The following is a 19532-nucleotide window of genomic DNA, read 5'->3' as shown; positions in this document are numbered from 1 at the left end:
GCGCCGGTGGAAGGCCACTTTGGGCACGCTCCTTTCTCGGAGCCCTGGCCGGCGCGCTTCTCCCCGGCGCTTGTCCTCCCCCGCTCCCTTTTTTTCGGCCTTCAGCTGTGGCAGCGCGCAGGACGTGCGCCAACCGAAGGTGAGCGACGGTTCGTGCCTTGCGCGCTTGAGCAAGACTCCTCCGGAAGTTAAATAGAGGGCGTCGGCGTCGCACCCCGGCAATGCGCCGCAAGCACACATCCACACACGCAGAGCGCCCGACGCGCCTGCGCTTCAAAATTGACCAATCACGCTCGATATTGGCAGTCCCCGAGGAGCGCAGCAGACAGCGCGCGCTCGACAGCGAGCAACCAGAGTCGAGCGAACTAAAAACAAAGCATGCACCGGAGAGGCGTTAGAAGAGCGGGGTGCGACAAGGGAAAAGCCCGGGGAGAAACCAGCGGGGTTTGCGAAGAACTTCGGCCGCGCGTCGGAGGAGGGGGAGCAGTTTTGAAACGAGTTTGCTTGCGCAGTGGCAACAGCGCCGCCAGAAGGCCTACAGCCGCCGCCGCCGCCAACGACTGAGGCGCCAGAATGCGCGAGGAGGGAAGCGAGGCCTGATGGAGCTGCGAGAAAAAAAATAAGGAAAATGTAGGCGGGGAGGGGATTGAGTTAGGAGGGCGCGCGTGAGGCGTGTGTGGGCAGGAAGCAGTGCTGGAACCGTAAAGCGAGACAAAAAAAGAGGGGGGGGGGGAGGTGAGGCATAGAAGCGTTAGGCAGAGGACAAGCCTTGATTACATGTAGGGGATGACTTTGTCGAAGTGCGAACATTTAGTTTTGTTTCGGCCAGTCTCGTCGCGCGCCAACCTGCTCGCACCCTCTGCACTTTTGTTACGCCCTTTCAAAAACGTTTTGCTCCTTGCGTTCGAGGTCTCAGAGGCTTTACCGCTGAGCGTCGCACGGCGAAGACACACATGGGCACCTTCTACGGAGAAAGCACACCCTCCTCTCTGGCGGCTGTTGGCGACTGCCACCACTGTTCCGACGTTGACACAACGGGGAGTGGCACCCCATCCGCGTATACCGCGGGCGTTCGCGACGCGTTGGCGGCAGGAACAGTTAGTTGCTGGCACTGTCGCGCTCACGCTCCTCATCACGCTCTACAGAGGACGCGCTTTCAAAAGGAGGAAGTAACGGGAAGGCGTCAAAGCCAACGAATGCCGCTCTTTAAGCATCTGATTATCACGCCTTTCCTGCTTTGAAGTAATCGGCAACAACGTGGATGAACCTATAGAGGCGAGTCTCCAGATCAGTTCTCGCTGATGAAAACTCCTGAGGCATTCAACATGCACGGCACGCCATGCTGTTTCTTTACATACATACATACATACATACATACATACATACATACATACATACATACATACATACATACATACATACATACATACATACATACATACATACATACATACATACATACACACACACACACACACGGCTATATATATATATATATATATATATATATATATATATATATATATATATATATATATATATATATATATATATATATATATATATATATATCGTTACTGACATTCAAAGACAATGACAGGAGCACGCACCCGTTTGAAGAAGAAGAAAATAAACTTTATTAAAAAGAATGCTCCGGCAGTTTTGGTTGTGGTGGCCTCAGGTGGCGGCTCGAAGTCCTTGGACTCGGGCGGCATCTTCGGCTTGCTGGACGGCCCAGAGCTGGTCTTCCAACTCCGAACTTTTGAGAGCCGCCTCACAATGGCGGCGACGCCGACGGGAGCGAGGAGCGAGCTGGAGGCTTCCTGTACGCTGGTAACGGCCGCGGTTATAGACGCGTCGCGAACGGCGGCGGTTTCGGCACCGTAATTGTCTGCACATTCCCAGAGCATGTGTCGCAGCGTCGCTCTGTGTCCGCACGCTTTACACGCATCAGCAGGGTATAATCCTGGGTAACAGTGGTGTAAGATGGCGGGGCTAGGATAGGTGTGTGTTTGGAGCAAGCGTAAGGTTACAGCCTCGTTCCTGTTTAATTTATCGATCGGTGGCGGGAATGTGCGTCTTTCGAGTTTGTAGTGTTGGGTGAGGTCTAGAAATGTGGTCAGGCCATCGCCCCACGCCCATTGTGATTCTTGTTGTTGCTGCGCTTCTGTCGTAGTGCCCCGATCCGGCAGATCCGAAATAGGACATGTGTTTTTCTTAGCGATCATTGCCTTGTCAGTCAGAACCTTCTTGTAGCATCCGTGTAACGTCTTACACGCGAGCTTTAAGTAGACTGGGATGCACTGATGAAAAATAAATCTGGCCGAAATTTTCTTCCGCAGAAAAAAAAGAAGCAATCCCCACCCTTGTCAGTTAACAGACTTATTCTCTGTGCAAACATTATATAGAAATTATAGCTTGAAAACTCCATCTTCCTTCTTCCTCCATCTTCCTTCTTGAAGCTCCATCTTCCTTCTCGTCCACCGCGCCGCACTGGAACATCGTATATGTACTTACATCGCGGCTCTCGATAAGCTCGTGCAAATTTTTTCTCATTTTTCGAGAGGCGGAAAGTTTGATGGTTTTACTGGTTATCCATTCCTCCGTTGGAATTCGCCTGGACCATAATCAAATCAAAGTAACTCTGGTTGCAGTCATCTTATGCGACCCTTAAGAAAACAGATGTTGCAGACAAAAACTAGACGCGCAAAAATAGAAAGGATTGGCTACTGCGAGGACAGCTTCGGACGAACGAGAAGCGAGACGCTGCATTAAATGCGGAATCACCGCGCTGAGGGAGCCGCCAACTGCGCCGGACCGCGTCGAAGAAGGCAACGCGCCGCGAACAGAAAGCCGCCCGCACGCACGCACACACGCACGCTAAATATTGGGAGAAGGGTCAAAGGACTCTCATTATTCGATTTCGCGTTCTGCGACGGTCCAAAGCAGAATGATGAATCTGTGTCGTCCTTTGTGCTCGCCAGCCGCGGCGGCGTGGCCTCCGTTCCGCCGCACGCGCCCCCGTGCTCTCGCGTTTTGTCGCTGATGCTCGTCGCTTCGGGCCTTTTTTTTTTTCCCCGTATTTTGTACCGGTTTGCTCATTTTTTTTTCATTTTTCCTTTACTTTTCTCTCTTCTTTTCCAGTCATATGCGCCGTATTCTCGGGAGATTCACTTTACTGGCTATCTACTAGCGAGACGGGCGTGTACGGTGCTCTATGTTTGACTATCGAGCTATATTTTCTTTCATTTATTTCTTCTTTCTTTTGACCTACTCCTGTCTACACGAGAGCCGCATTACGAATGGAAACCGCGGCAGTCAAAATGGCTCGTCCTGCGGGACTTAAAAAGAAATGGCATCGGAACGCTAAGGAACGCGGCTCGAAATGCCTTCGCCCCGCGGGGAAAATGGTAAGAGACGGCACAAAGCACGAGCACAAATTCTGTCCATGTAGAGAGACGCGGCACTGCCAAGGCTCCCACGCACAATATGCATGCTGTTCTTTCTTTCTGCCATTAATATTTTTTGAATAAAATATATATACGGGCGGGCACGTGCCGGCGCCACGTACTTTCGTGGGTTTTCGTGCTTCCCAGCCTCGCCTCCTTGATTCTTTTCTTTTTTTTTTGTGGGGGGGGGGGGGTTGAGACTGAAATGAAGAGAAACTGCACGCCGCCAGCAACTGTTTAGAAATAGTGCAAGGAGTGCCTTTGAATTCTGGTACATGCGTTTGCCATGCGATATAGCCGAGCAAAGCCAGATCATCATTATAGGTCACGAGTGCCCGGCCTAAAGTCGCGGAACGAATTTGGAAGAGGTTAAAAAACAGCAAGAATAAAAATAGAAGAAGTCAGATCAGAAATAGCAGTCAACTACAGGTATAACGCATCTTGATACCTATATGACTGTCAAAACATATATATATATATATATATATATATATATATATATATATATATATATATATATATATATATATATATATATATATATATATATATATATATATATATTGAAGTAAAAGAGGAATAAAGAGGTTGCACTGATGGAAACCATACGCAGGGACTCTCGGTACAGAAAGGACATACACGAAAGATCGCTTAACTCTGCGAGCTCGACATAGAGAGAAGAAAGGGAAGAAGTAAAACACTGACTCCATTTTAGTTATGCTTCTCAATGTGAGCGGGGTGCATTCCTTTCAAAAGAATGTTCATTTACTCACTATTTTGCCGGCTGCCCTGTTCGATTTTATGCTTGACGAGACACGTAGCATAAACCGCCAAGCAAGAGCGAAAGATTATGGGCAGACACGACTTTAACGACGGACTATTTCTGGCAACTCGTTTCTTTGACGATGGGTATTCATACTGTCGATGTGTCTGGTCTTCTGCTCCGTTGAAACAGGGCTAGTCATCCGGCGCTCATGTCCATACCAAAATTTTAAGTGCCAAACTGGACTCGCATCTGATTAAAAAACAAAAGTTGGCCAAGTTGAGAAACAGATGTTTTCGGCAGTCCATCCAAGTCTAAATGTGGCTACACCAGCCGCAACTCGAACATGATTGGTACCATAGAATGCTCTAACTCCTGAATCACCGTGGCAGACAAAAAACGGTTTTGGTGCACAAATTTATTTGCAATCGGGGAGCAGCAAATGTAACAGCGTCACCTGCAAATGTGAGTAAGGTATGCTCGCCTTACACTTGTTAAGATCTTAGCAGTTAGCGCCGTAATTCAAGCACATTTATTTCGTTCAATATGGTACGCTTTGAGAAGACAACACTCATCTTAAAGAGAAAAGCGCGGAGACCACGGTGCACGTCGCGCTGCAAAGGAAACCTCAATGCTGATGACTACAGTTTCCACTCCCATTCCTGCAACAGTTTTATCCGTATTGTTGTTCCTGTACGAAGAGTGTACTGTTTCTGACTCGGCAATATAAAATGTGTGTGTGAAGAGTGGACGTGCGTCAACGTATTTGAAATATGCTCTTACAGATCCGTACCAGGTATTTGGACCCACAAGTAGCAGGCTCGCCAGCTCAGGTGAGCCCGCACGATTCTTTATGCTACTTCACCATGCTATGCTCTTACTAAATGTAAAAATGAGTATGCATTCGATAAATTAGATTACCTGCCATGTTTATTATAATGATTCACGTATAATGTCGTAATGATGCAACACGGTGACGAGCTTCAACATACAGGTGTGTGTGTGTGTTTTTTTTTTTTTTTCAGGACTATACAGAATTCTTTTAATAGAACAGCTATAAGCGAAGCGAACGTGGAATTCTTGCAGAAATATTTCTAGGCAAAGCGGACATACTTTGCCGCTGGCAACACTTCGCAAATTAAGCTTTCCAGAGCCTTGGGAACAGTTGTTTGTATGGCAAATTGCGAGGCAGTCACATTTTATTGCACACACATTTTCTTTTTATCTTGGAAATCTTACCTTATTCGAGATATTCATCATCGCATTGCAACGCTTAATGTAGGCAATACAAAAATCCAGGTTGAGGGGTAGAAACTGCACTCAAAATCAAGCCCGCCGGAAGCGCAGAAAAGGCCGTCCCGCTATCATATCAGATCTGAACGCCGCGTGACGGGAAGTTCAATTTAAAACAGAACGTCGCTGGCCAGTCACGGAACACATCGATACGGCATGTTTCGCCTGGCAATCATCCGAAGCATCTGTTACGTGCCGTATCAGTATTTGCCTCAACATGCCGTCATTCAAACTTCGGCACGCATTCAGTCACGGGGCATTTCGATCTGACGTAAGGGTTGCCTTTTCTGCGCTACAAGCGGGCTCGGTTTCGATAATGCCTGAACTCAGCGTTGAAATTCAGTTATGAATATTTCGAATTAGGTGCAGTTTTCTATATTTGTTTAATGGCTGTGTATTAAAATGCGAATACCTCCCATTTTGTCGTATCAACTACTGCTCCCAAGGTCCTAGTAAACAAGTTAATTAATGAATTTATGTTAATTAATCTTTTGGAGCTCACATAATTAGAGGCATTATATGCCCACTTCACCTTGTAACTCGGCAGCAAAAACACTGCGTTCGCTACGTTCACAGCCGTATTACAAAAAAACTGCGTAGTATTAAAAGAAAAACATTTTGTACAATACATTAGCCATCGGGAAGAGTACGTTGCAATAGGTCAATGAAAATGAAAGTTATGTCACACTGAATTTAATCAAGTTGGCATGCAATGTCACACTGTGCCCCGACGTCTGCACCTAAATACTCTCACATTTGCAAAACGGTTACATCAGTACTGGCCGACGATACCTCTGGTTTCCAAGCACTATCTTAAAGCATCAAGCCCGCGTGTTTGGAGGGTACTAGTTGACAACGGCCCTAATATCTTTCTGTAGTCTAAAGGAATATTTTTCTCCAAAAGAAGCAGCGTTTGTGTTCTCATTTTCGTTCTTCTTGTGCCTCTGTTTCGTACACCTCCACGCCTTTCTGTAGCACTAATATCTTCCTAATGCTTATGGTTCCTGGGCTCATCACACTTCTTTTTGGCACCGGTGAGGAAATAAAGTAACACAGGCCCGTTCTATGCAGCTATTTCAGTAGTGGCTTACAAAATGTGTCATTCATTAGTAATCGCTCATAGTTGTGAGGTTGTTCAGCTCGTAAGCTAATAACGCCGAGTGCCTTTTCGCGGACAGTCTTGGGGAATGTCCACGGTCGATGATGCGCATTCGCTACACGCACAGGACAACACTTCGGACATTGAACATTGCCTTGGAATGGTAGACGACAAGTCAAGGTGACGGCAAGAGTTTAAGAGCATGGTCTCTCCGCCCCAAATTATTCGTTGCGCCGCTTCCTACAGTCGATAAAGATTGCGGGGAAGAGAGCCGACACAAGGTTTATTCAGGGCGCGTCTCTCTCGTCGAAGGAGACTGATATCGTTGGCCACCGCGGTAAATCGTGTTTGCAGCACTCAAAAGGAGGGGAACGTATATCCTGTGTGTTACGGCATTCAACGGGCCATATTTTGGGCAGAAAATTCAGTGCAGAAGTTGTCTCGTGTATAAGGCTGTGCCGAGAACTGAACGGTGGAGAAACGTTTCAAGGCTTTTACTCTATTCAACTACTACAAAAAACTCGGTAAAAGGCAAATGTAATAAATATTAGAGCCGTCAAATAACCGCGCGCTAGAAACAAGAGACAAATATATAGACATACTCAGCGCGGTGCTCTGTGTGTCTTTTTACGTTCGTTCCTTGTTTCTTGCGCGCTGGTATTTTACAATCATGAATAACCAACTAGCCCGAATTTCAGCTCTAGTGAAATATCAAGGTACTCATTCACTAAACTGCTCGTAAGCGCGTGAGCGTTTCCTTCTTGGTTTCGTTCTTGCGGGCGCCCACCGCAGATGATAATGGTCGGCGCGATAACGAGACCATCACCACAGAAATGACCGACCGTGGATACTATTTACAAAATATGAGCTTTGGAAATAAGAAGCCAAGGCCCGGGTTCAGAGAGAGAGGTGAACTTTATTTGAAAAATAGGGGAGGCGGTAAAAGGAGGAACTACAAGCTTCACGGGTTCCAGAGATCCAGAGTTCCAATGGCCTTAGCCACCCGCCGGACCTGGTCTATGAGCGCATGTTGCACTCCCAGGTCCGAGCTGGCGAGTTGTGCCTCGCATTGATCCTGTTTGTATTAAATTCTTATGCCTAGAAATGTATCTAGCTTTTCTGGTTCTTCTCTACACTCCACGAGGTGTGATACAAGGTTCGCCTGTCAGCACGGACAAGTGCCCGGTACAGCGTCGGATAAACTTCGCTTAATTTTGACAGATTTGTGGAGACATTCGTTTGACGGAGGCCACCTCCAAACTAAGCGAATGGCGGGGAGCTTGGTATTTAAGACATGTTTAGCGCTGGTGAGCGAGAATTTCTGTAGTTGTTGTTATCTGTGATTTGTCTGGGGGTCCTGGAAGCGCCCCTCGGTTGGTAAATCCTCGAGCTAGCGCACCGGCCCTCTCATTGCCCTCGGGCCTGGAATGTCCTGGCCACCAGACCAGCCTATGATCTTGGGTTAGTGCATGGCCCAGCAGCTTTAGTGTGGCTGTGGGCAGGCGTCCGGTGATAAAAAACCGGCACGCCTCCTGTGAGTCTGTTAAAATCAACGACGGCTCTCCTCTTCGCACCCGGCATTCCAGGGCCAGGACTATGACGATAGCTTCAGCTCTGATGGTCCAGGTGGTTCTTATTGCGTCGCTCGTCATTCATTTCCTTGTCCATTGTTGTGGCCACGTATCTACGACAGTTATATCCCGCTGTGTCCACGTATGTCACGTTTGTTTCTTTTCCCACCCTCTTCCTTAGCCATTTGACTCTCTGCTTTCTTCTTTTTGCATGGCGTTCTTTATGCGTGTTTCTAGGACTTGGTGCTACTGAAATTTTCTTGCGAGTTTCGCACGGCGTATACCCCAGTTCCTCATCTAAATGTTGGGGATAAGACGGAGACCCTATCCTAACAAGGAGCTCTCTGCCTGATGAAGTTTGGCTGAGGCGATTTCGCTGGGATATGAGGGTCGGCAGCCAACACTTAATTTTGGCCATTGATCTCAAAGGGGCATTCGACAACATCTCGCATGAAGCCATACTCTCTAAATTAAACGAGACTGGACGCGGAGAACGAATTTTAAACTACATCAAAACTTTCCTTTCTAGGTGAACGGAGACCATAGCGATAGGCCAGACAACGTCGGCAACTTTCGCAATGCCTAATAGGGAAGCGAAGCAAGGAGCAATCGTTTCCCCGCATTTAGAAAAACTAACGTTATAATTGTTCCTAAGAGAGAATTTCAGCCAATACTAGTGCTGGACATATCGTTAGCAAAGCCGGTCGGCCAATGGGAAAGAACACTTACAAGCAAAAAGCTTCGCCTAAGTTGTCTAAATTGGCCGACGAAAAGCTTCGTGGATTCGGTCCCAGAACTGTTGTAATTACTATGGAACCATGATTTTCAGCAGTACTGGCAAATTTATCTAATGAAGGATGACGTAGTTCATACCGCGAAAATAGGAGGCCGCATCTGGCACATTGCTGGAGAACGTACAGGCGCCCAAATATTTAACTGGTGTGCGGGAGCGGCGACTTTTCCGTGCGTCAGCGCCGTTTGACGGGGCGAGGCTGGAAACAGTCTGAGGCTAAGCGCATGCGGACAAAGCGCGCTCAGCTGGGCCCATCGTCTACTAGGCTGTTTCCAGCCTCGCCGCGTCATACGGCGCTGACGCCCGGAAAAGTCGCCGCTCACGCAGACCAGTTAAAGATTTGGGCGCCTGTACGTGTATATAACCATTGCCGCATCACCTTGCAGTATATCCAGAAACGTTGCACTGTGCCTGACAGTAATGCATTTTTTCCTGCCGCCGCATGCATACTAAGGTGCGTCGGACGCGTGGTTTCTCACACTCATTTTCATTAGTACACACGAGAGACGGAGTCAGTGCGAGGCACGAGAATTGCGTTCAGGCACCGCGTGCGTTTGCGAGCGCGTACACTCATGGCGCCGTGGCATGCAGGCAGCGGCCAGATCCAACTGTGGCAGTTCCTGCTCGAGCTCCTGTCGGACAGCAGCAACGCCAGCTGCATTACCTGGGAAGGCACCAACGGCGAGTTCAAGCTCACCGACCCGGACGAAGTGGCGCGGCGCTGGGGCGAGCGCAAGAGCAAGCCCAACATGAACTACGACAAGCTTAGCAGGGCGCTTCGCTATTACTACGACAAGAACATCATGACCAAGGTGCACGGCAAGCGGTACGCCTATCGCTTCGACTTCCAGGGCCTGGCACAGGCCACGCAGCCGCCGTCGGCCGCCGCCGCAGCCGCCGCGGCCGCCGACCCGGCGGCCTACAAGTACCACCACCACCAATCGTCGGCCAGCGATCTGTTCGGCTACCACGCCAGCCCCAAGCTCAACTTTCCCTCCACCACGGGATCGCTGTTCCCGTCGCCTAGCCCGTACTGGACGTCGCCAAATAACCTGTACGCCTCATCGCACCACTCCATGCCGCACCCGGGACACATCGGCTCCTATCCGCACTACGCGTGACTCCCGATGTAAGCGGGCTTGCCGGACGCTGCGCGATCGGACCTGGAAGCGCGACCCACGCTCGTGTCTGTGTGTGTGTGTGCGCGCGCGCGCCCCGGAACCTGGCGGCGCGTCGACAATGTACGGGGGTGCCTGACCCCTGTGTACCATCATGCGAGCCCGCGCAGGTCACCCTAGTCTTGTATAAGCTGCGCCACAACCCGATTGAGGCCGGTCCCGAGAAATGTAGCGGCGAGCGCTCAGCTGCCGCAAATTTCGAGGGCTTGATCTGATTGCGGTTCTAGTCTGTGACACAGTGAAAGCGACCGACAAAAGTGTGGTTCCGCTCTGATGTTTCTGGTGAGGTCATGAATCTCCTATATTGTGAGGCTGCAGAATCCCAGAATTAAGTAAAATGACATCATCGCTACGGCGATCTTTCGTGCTGAAAGGACAAGGTTGCTATTTTTCCGGGAGTCATCGCTGTCGACGCTGCGGTCGTACGGAGGGGAACATTGGGTAACCCTAGTGCTTGAGGAACGTTCTTGTCGTGCTTTCGGCGCCGCCAAGCGACGAAGATGGCCTCGGAAAAAAAAGCTTGAGCAACCTCGGGGAGAGCGCATCATGCGCCCCCGTCTAGCCTCCCGTGTGTCCACAAAATCTGGGCCTTTGTCCTACTCGCAACTTCACCGCAGACTGCACGAAGTGCCGCCCTGTCCACGGTCGATGCAGCAGAAGTGGGCGCTCGGCTGCGCCTACGCCAGCGGTGGCGCCACTTTTTCGTGTGTGTGTTGAACGAATACGTACCCAGGGTTTTGCTGATAGCTGTCACATTGCAACGCCGTGTAACTTCTTGTACTCAACGGCAAAATATAAGTTTTGTAAATATTAGAGTATGTCGTCTAATGACTCCCGCCGTCGAAGTCACCAGTACTTCGATTTTTGTCTTCAGAAGCGTATCCGAAGTGAGAAAAGAGAAAAAAAAAAGTAACGAGCAGGGATCGTGGTGGAATGGCAAAGTCACGACCCGCATTTGGGCAGGTGGATCGAGATGTGGTAAAATTGCGGAATCAAAAGCGATAGCCACAAAGTGATCGACTTAAATATGTAGTCGTTCAGTGTTTCGGGTTGACCACTCCAGCTTTATAAAGAAAAAAAAACAATTTCGTCCAGCGGTATAGTACTTTTCTATTCTTCTATACGTTTTGTTTTCGTGGTTTCTCGGTTAGTTTAAGCGTTGAGATATGCGTTCACATCAAACAGCCTTGTTTGGAACAAGAAATAAAAAAAAAACCTGATTGTTTAATATATGCATCTGGGCAGCACGTTGAATTAACAAGTATAAGGAAGGCCTGATACTTGTTTCTCCGTGCTGTTTTAAACATTTATGCACGAAGAGGAAGAATACAGGTTATAAGAAAGCTACGTGGTTATTTCATCAGTTGGCTGATAAAAAACAAACTTGCTTTGTGCAAGTTGTCAGGTCTAGCCTCCCCCCTCCTCCCTCCTCCCCCGCCTCCATGAACACTTGCTATTAAATTTTTTTTCTTTCCTTTTTTTCTTTTTTCTTATCCCGATAAGGTGCCCGAGTAGCACTATTGAGCTATAATGAAGAGGGGAAACCTTTTCTACATTTCAGCTAAAGTATGTGCAAGGATAATGACTCGGCACATTATTGAAAATGTCATAATCTGGGGACATCTAATGCGGCCAGCACTTGTGTGTCACTATACAAAGAGCGCTCCCCTTTAAGCGCACGTGTACATTCAGCAAAAGGACAACGTGGTCTCGCAGAGTTTATTTACTCGTTTCCTTCGTATTTAGTACCTTCTGTGATCTTTTTAATTGCGCGGTATTTGTGACTTTTTGCAACTGTCATATGAGAAAGATCACTGTGATTTCTGAACTGTGTTCGCATGAAAACTGCTGGAACTTTGTCTGTTTTGCTTTGATAAAGATTCAAAAGTTGCCATATATAAGTTTGTTTTTCTTTAAATACTGCATAAACTCAAAGTAAGCCAAGTGACTTCATGATCCATGCTTGTCATTCTCTACATAAAGTTGCAACATTTAATTTCACAGTGAAGCGGTTTGGCGTTTTACAGAAAGTCAGTTTCTTGTATGTTTGTTCTTTTGTCGTCACTGCACAATGCTTTTATGAAATGGACCCTAATTAAGCTAGGTTTGTGGTGTTCATTACGGTATGATTCAATTTTCATGGAACAAATTTTGTCATAATGCATTGAAATGTCGAATATACCGTCTTTATATCCTAGTCCCGCTCCTTGTGCTTGACTTTTAATTGATGCCTCTCTTCGAAGATCTCCGTCGAGTTTTGGCGAATGTCTACCAAATTAGAGCCAAAGACGAATTTTAATTGTACGCTTACGCTTTGCTTTTATTTATTTTTCCTTTTTGTGCCTAAATTTGGCTATTCTTGTAGGTGAAGCATTGAGAAATATAACATCGCTTGGTTTTATATAATCATTGAATAACTAACGCGTTTTAAATACATATTGGCGTCTTTTTCCCCTGCGGAACCGAAACTCAACAAAACTGCGAGACGTTTCTGCATCAAGGCTAGTCAGTTTCTTTTTCTTGCTTAGTTTTGACGTTGAAGTGAGACGTTGTCGCTCACAATTTTTTAACATCACTACATCTGAAATTCCACAGGACTACGAGGAGTTAACGAACTCAGTACTATTAGCCATGTGCTGCTTCAAATTTCTGAAAAGATTATTTACAGCCATCCTTGTAGAATGTTTGGTTAGCACGTCATACTACCACCTCGTTTCAGTTGTTCACTTCAGTGTAGGAATCTAGTATATTGTCAACTGGCTCTTACTTCCAAGCACAGTGTCCAAATCTCAATGGCTACCATGGAGAGCTTTTCAAAGCTTGCCGTACGATGCTTAGTGGCAAAAAAAAATACAATGCTATGAACACTTAATTCTGAGAAGAAAGCCTGTGTTTTAACAAACATAGTGCTTGATTTAGATTTATTAAGTATTTTCATATAGCATATATTGGCCTGTCTTCGTTTGAATGCCCATAACTACTGCGTTCACTGTCAATAGCCGTCAAGTCGAAGCAATTGCTTTAACACTTATTATGGCATACATTTGATACGCCCTCCGCTCAGAGACAGATCACGTGATACTTGAGTGACTAAAGAAATACACTTCGCAGGCGTAAAGTGGAACATCATATTCAAGAACGCGACGTCTTGTGTGCTCTAAAAGCAACTGTGGCCATATTTATACATCATAAAAGTAATCTAGGTGCAACGCTTGCTCTCTTTCTGGTAAATCAAAGACCAGATTTAGGCTTTATGTTGGCAGGGCACGAGGCTAGTCTTTCTGTATATCTTGATAGTGTAAAGGAAAAGCAAAGAAAAAGATTACATGAGCATCGTCGAATAGCGCCCATCTTTACGGATTTCTAGAGGCTCAAACACTGTGATTTCGAATGAGTGTAGTCTTGACATTAAATGTGAAATTTGATGGCCAAAAGTTTCGAGCGAGATATTATCAATTTAAGCTGGACCTTGTATTTGTATGCTGATTTATTTATTCGATTGTGTGTATTATAATAATACTGTACATTTTGTCACGAGCTGTGAAATCTTTTTGTTAACTTACTTTTGACTCACAATAAAAACAGTCAACCACGTTTTCTGTAAAAAAAAAAAGAAATATCTCTATGTGTTTCTTTGCATGATAAAAGAATGCGTCCAGAAAAAAAAATTAATTGGGGCTCAGACACACTGTGACGTTCCACGCGGCGTGTTCGAAATGGGGCACACTCACAGCCGATTGAATCTGCACACTGGGTCACTATGAACCTGCACGTTTTGAAGCTGCTCCGTTCGGTTTCATTGTGCTGTCTTACCACGATATAGGTCTTATATTTTTTTTTTCCTTGTTCGTGCATTTGAGATATCGTTCATTTCACCACATCAGGACATTTGTACCACAACAGAATGTACCATTTATGGTGGGGATAGCAGAGTAAAAGCTGCATATCTGCAGCTTGACTAGCCCCGCCAGCCCCTTGGCACAAAGGCAGCAACATGCGATACATAAGAGTTTCAGTCATGAGCAAAATTTGAAGTCACAATTCAAAAACCGTAACATATAAATATGCAAGATGTCGCAATTACATCGGAAAGAAGAATCATTCAAGGACACCATATTTAAAGTTAAATTTTTATACATTTCACGTAACCTGTCGTCTGTAAGTTTGAATTTATTTAGTACATTGGGTAGGCAATACTCTAGTAGGCGTGATCCATAGTTTGTACGCGGCCGTAGGCTGTGCCAGTGAACAGTGTGTCTTGTTGAAGGCACAGAGGAATTTAGATTCACGTTTGCTTATGTGCGTATGTAGCGGCTGTTATGGGTAAGTTCTGATATAAATGTCGTTAAGAGATAGTATTCGTAGAAAGTCTCAGTTTTTAATATGTTAAATCTTGCAAATGATTCGGACGTTAATGCATTGTATGGTATACCTGCAATGCAACGTATGACGTTTTTTTTTGCAATATGATTAAGTTATGTAATGATTTTTGGTCCCGGTACCCCAAATTATTTGACCGTATACGTGCAGATGCGCAGTAAATAGAGCATTATATATAATAAGTTTCTGCTGTTCTGGTAATATGCGATGACATTTTCTTAGGATTCCTAGTTTATTTCTTAGTTTATAGTTTATTTCTTGTGTAATTGGTGTTCCCTACTTTCACCTTAGGGAAACGATGCGGGTGCTCTGCGGGAAGCCTATCTTCATTTCTTTCTTTTATTTTAAAACAGAACTTTTCTCGCCTTTTCTCTTCATCTTTCCTAAAAGAAATTACCTTCAGATAAGCCAAGCTGACTTCTAAAAATATAGGAACACATGTGATTCTTATACAAGCAAAACTTGGGCAAGTAGGTAGTTAGTACACAGGGAGGACACAACCACAGTGTTGTGCTTGCTGTCCCTGTGTTTTTGATTTGGGTAATACATCGTGTACCTACAGTGCCTATCCGATTTAAAGTTGTGGTTACATAACTACACCGAATTGTTACAATCTGGCGTAACAGGCACAGCCCCACGCTCTGTGCTTACAAACGCAAGAGCGTAAGATGTCTTTAAAAATGCAATTCCAGGAACTTAGCACGCACCACGAAGGGTGCGCCCGCCAAAATGCAAAAATGAAACCCCGCCGAGGTATTATAGTGCGCACTGCAAGGTGTTTGGTGGAAAATATAAACCAATAAAAGAACATGGCCACATGAGTTGGCCAACGGTGTCGCACTTCTTTGTTGCCGACGTTTTCACACTGGACAACACCACCATTGTTGACAACGCCCTTGTGCAGTGTGACAGCATGTTTTGGTAACAAAGATGTTGATCAACACGATAGCCAATAGTTGGCGTAAGTTACCCGGCTACTGGAAAGAGAGAGAGATGCGAAAGACGACGAAGATTGAAATCCAGTCTGCTACCCCACACGGGGGAAGTGGTAACGGGAGACAGAAAGAGAAAGAAAAAAAAAATCAGCGCCCAAGCACTCCGTACAGATGGTTAACCAGCGAAGCTGAGACATGCGGCCCCGGTGTTTATCACTAGTTTAATCCCAACGGTTCATCAAACGACGGCTTGGTAGGCTACCGAATCCTCAGTACGCAGTTGCTGCTTGCGCTCGGCTGCGCGACCCTGTCCTTGTGCCCGAGCTGCAGCATAGGCACGGTGTAGACGAGCTCATTCCCGGTTCTTCTCGCGGCGTTGCTGATTGAAAGCTGTCTACTCCTCAGGGGTATGTATGACGCCTGGCCTGCCCATTTTGGAACTGGAGAGACACTGCTGCGCGCGCGCTCGGCTGCGACGGAGAGTAACGACGTCATTACTAGCGCAGCCAATCGCGCACCTCTATTTCTCTTCACTTTATTTTCGCGCAGGCGCATGGGATTGCACTGGAGGAGTTTTCAGCGTACAGGCGACAGACGGATGGACGGACGATTTGGCTAGCCATATACAGCTTCGCTGTAAACTGCACAGAGAGAAAGAGAGTGATATACAGAGAAAGGTACGTTAGACAGTGTCAATTAGACAGCATACGAGCCCTAACTGGCTCGTATGTCAACACGCCTCAACCTGTCCTTCTTTCAGGCGCCAACATCGGCGGTGGCACTACGGTGGAAATATGCAGTCTGGCAGACTTACGTGTATATATGTGTGTGAAAGCAAAACGTACGCTGAACTGCCTTCGCCAGTCTTTAATAGCACATCAACAAGAGTCCGAATGGTGCGCTGGGGACTATACGGGTGTGCTGTGTTCGAGCTCGAGCGAAGCGGGATGGCGTTTATCAAAAAAGACAAAGTAACACCGATAGTCTTACATGACGTTTCAAAGATAATTTTCTGATCCTACAGTTCTTGCGCAGGCGGTTACGAAATTGGTCATGGACCGATCATATTTTACCACACTGAGATTACACCCTCAATGTAAGGCTTTTAGGGGGATGTTTAGGAACGGCAGCATAATGCAGCCGGGAATACTAACCTTCCAACTCATGTTGAAATGTCACTATGTCGCAGTAACGAAGGGCACAAAAAACAGCACGAGTTCTAGTTGACGCGACCGCTTAATTGCCTGTCGTCCCAGCAAGAGAAAGTTGAAAGGTTTGTTTTACTTTTGTTGCGATAGCAATTAGATGGACACTCCAAGCGCATTTCTGCCGTCGGCGTCGCCGTGAGGTTCCATATAAGGCCAAGGGCGATAACGCCGCCGCTACGTGCCCTACGCTGTATGTGCGAGTGAAAGCGTGCGACGGGAGCCGACGATCGCGGCTTAATCTCGCCCTCGCGGAAGGGACGAACACGAAGAGGAAGCGCGCCGACTTCTCTCACGCGCGAGGCATCTAACGTTGTGGGGGGGAGACGGAGGGGGCGGCGTTCTCTCCGGCTGCAACTGCGCATGTGGCGGCAGCGCGCGGTCATACCTTGAGGGCGATCTGCTTTACGGGCAGTTTAGGTACGTCGGCGGCTCGAAGCTTTGTGCGTTCTGTGCGTCGTCGCCGCTCGCTTTGCGTTGAAGCGATAGACAGCACTAATGTCACTTCGCCAGTGTTTTAACGCGAAAACGTTAAGGGCTGGCTGTCGCAGAAAATTCTACGTCGGACGTCGTTTCGGCAAAAAGATTTTCGAACCACCCATGCCCAGGTCCTCCATGCGTCGCAAGGAAGCTATTGAACTTATTGAATTTCTCAAAGTAAAATACGCAGAAAAATCGTAAAGTACGACTCACACACAACCTACAGACATAATACCGTTGGATTCTAATTTGACTACACGAGAAAACATAATTCTGTTACGCGAAAATTCAAAGAAACCCCTTTTACAGCGCTTCTACCATGCATAGACCGGGCACGGCGTCCGCCATTTGTGCGGGCCGGTGCGTGAGTATCTCGGAAGCCGCGGAACGGCGCGCCCGGTTCCTCGCAATACCTCCAGATGACGCTCGCCTCCGTCGCATCGCGATTAAAGAACTAGGACCAAAACGTAAAGAAGCTCTGGTGAAAACAGTGGAAAAAAACATTAAAAGATAGAAGAATAACAGACAGTTCGCGACAAAGTAGAATGAATTTAATGTATAAAGGTAAGGGGGTGAAAGATAGCATTCACTCCTATAGACCATTCGCCATTACATTGGTAATATACAGGCTAGCAATGCAGGCAGTGATTTGCAACGTTTGGCTAATATCTGTGGACAGGAAGGCAAGAATTTAGGTTTGAAATTTAGTGTTAGAAAATCAGGTTTTGCGGTATTCAATGAAAACAGTGAACGTGCAGTGGCAATACAGGGGCCAGGAAATATCTCGGGTAAGAGAATATAAATACCTTGGCATATGGATAAATCAAGGCAATAGATATATGGAAACACAAGAAAAAACAATAACAGTAAATGGGAAGAGAAATGCAGCCATAATGAAGCACAGAGCACTATGGAGATACAATAGGTACGAGGTGGTCCGGGGTATGTGGAAAGGTGTAATGGTTCCAGGGCTAACTTTTGGAAATGCGGTTGTTTGCTTGAAATCAGGGGAACGATCAGGACTCGATGGGGACCGGTCAGTGGGTCGCCTCGCATCGGGCGCTCACGGGAAGACTACAAATGAAGCTGTGCAGGGTGATTTATGGGCTGGACTAGTTTTGAAGTGAGGGAAGCTCACAGTAAAATTGATTATGAAGGACGAGTGCGGAATATTGAAGAAAATTAATGGGCTGGAAGAGTATTTAGGTATCTATACAGGAAAAACATTTATTCACAGTGGAGGAAAAGAACTAGGAAGCTTACCAGCAAGTATGTGGCCTGTAGGGTGGGCAACATAGCAACAAAGAACGTCAAGCTCAAAGTCGGAGAGGCTGAAATAATCTCATGGGTGGCGGCAATGGAAAATAAACCTGCCATGAGTAACTACTTAAGAGGAAAAAACGAAATCAGGAAAGAAAGAATTTATGATAACTCAAAGAAAAGCTCATTACTTTTCGAAGCAAGATCAAGGTGCCTTAGAACATGCACCTATAAAGCAAGATATAAAAATAAGAAGAAGCATGTGCTTGCTGCGGTAAAGCTAGGGAAACGATGGCTTCGTATGCCTGTCTGCTAATTTGCTATAGCAATAGATGCTTCGCCTTTCGGGCGAAACTGCCTCTTTTTTTATCGTTACTGGCTTACAATGTCTGCAGCCCATTCCGGCTTCAAGTTAGTAACTACGAGCCGAAAATCCATTGTCCCAACATTAGCGGTGGCAAAAAACTTCACAACAACGATAAAACTAATAAAGGAATTCAAATGGGTAAAATAAGCCCCGATGCCGTCCTTCCTTCGTATCGACTTATTTATAAGCTGGTGGTTTCTCATATTCCCCTGACCGTGTCCCAGTTCATTTCTGGCTTTTTAAAATAACATTTACGTATCTGTGAAGAAAAACAAACGTAGAAAAACAGGGGTTACCTTATTACTGTGGTCTTCGAATATTTGTGTAAACTGAAAAAGAATTTTAAATTTTCACGACAGCTACCAAAGCTGCATCCTTCACCTCCACATCTGTGTTTAGGTGTATGCTAATTCCTCAGGAAAGTGGTGAAAACGAAGCGTTCAGCCTGAAGAAAGACATGTATAACAAAAAAATGCAGCGAAGTTAACCGCGGTAGCGTCCGGTTAGCTACCCTACACGTGGTGAAGTATTAAATAAAGATAAGAAAGACGATGGAGAAGGAGAATCCTTTAGCCCGCACTGGGCAGATGAATGTTCACTCACGTGTCTAGTCCGGTTGCCTCCAAAAACGCATTAGGGCTTTGGTGGCCTTTGACATACTAGAGGTCTGCGTTTAAAGTCCCAGGATCTTAGCTTCCGAGAGCGGTCTGTCGTCTAAGTGACTGAGACTCATACGCAGAACATGCAGTAGGGACTCGT

At 46.4% G+C, this 19532-nt stretch overlaps 1 protein-coding gene across 1 annotated transcript in view; it reads left to right on the top strand.

The window, feature by feature from the left end:
- LOC135911038 (DNA-binding protein D-ETS-3-like) overlaps window positions 1–13749 on the top strand; it is a 243095-nt gene extending 229346 nt beyond the window's left edge. Inside the window, exons 7-8 of the mRNA XM_065443137.2 lie at window positions 4998–5045; window positions 9560–13749. Of these exons, the coding sequence (XP_065299209.2) occupies window positions 4998–5045; window positions 9560–10089 (578 nt within the window). The 3' untranslated portion in view covers window positions 10090–13749. The remainder of the gene's footprint in view (window positions 1–4997; window positions 5046–9559) is intronic.
- The last annotated feature ends 5783 nt before the right edge of the window (window positions 13750–19532 follow it).

Source organism: Dermacentor albipictus, chromosome 1, assembly GCF_038994185.2.
Source record: "Dermacentor albipictus isolate Rhodes 1998 colony chromosome 1, USDA_Dalb.pri_finalv2, whole genome shotgun sequence".
NCBI lineage: Eukaryota > Metazoa > Arthropoda > Arachnida > Ixodida > Ixodidae > Dermacentor > Dermacentor albipictus.
Note: the sequence above shows the minus strand (reverse complement) of the source record. Positions and strands in the feature narration are given on the sequence as shown.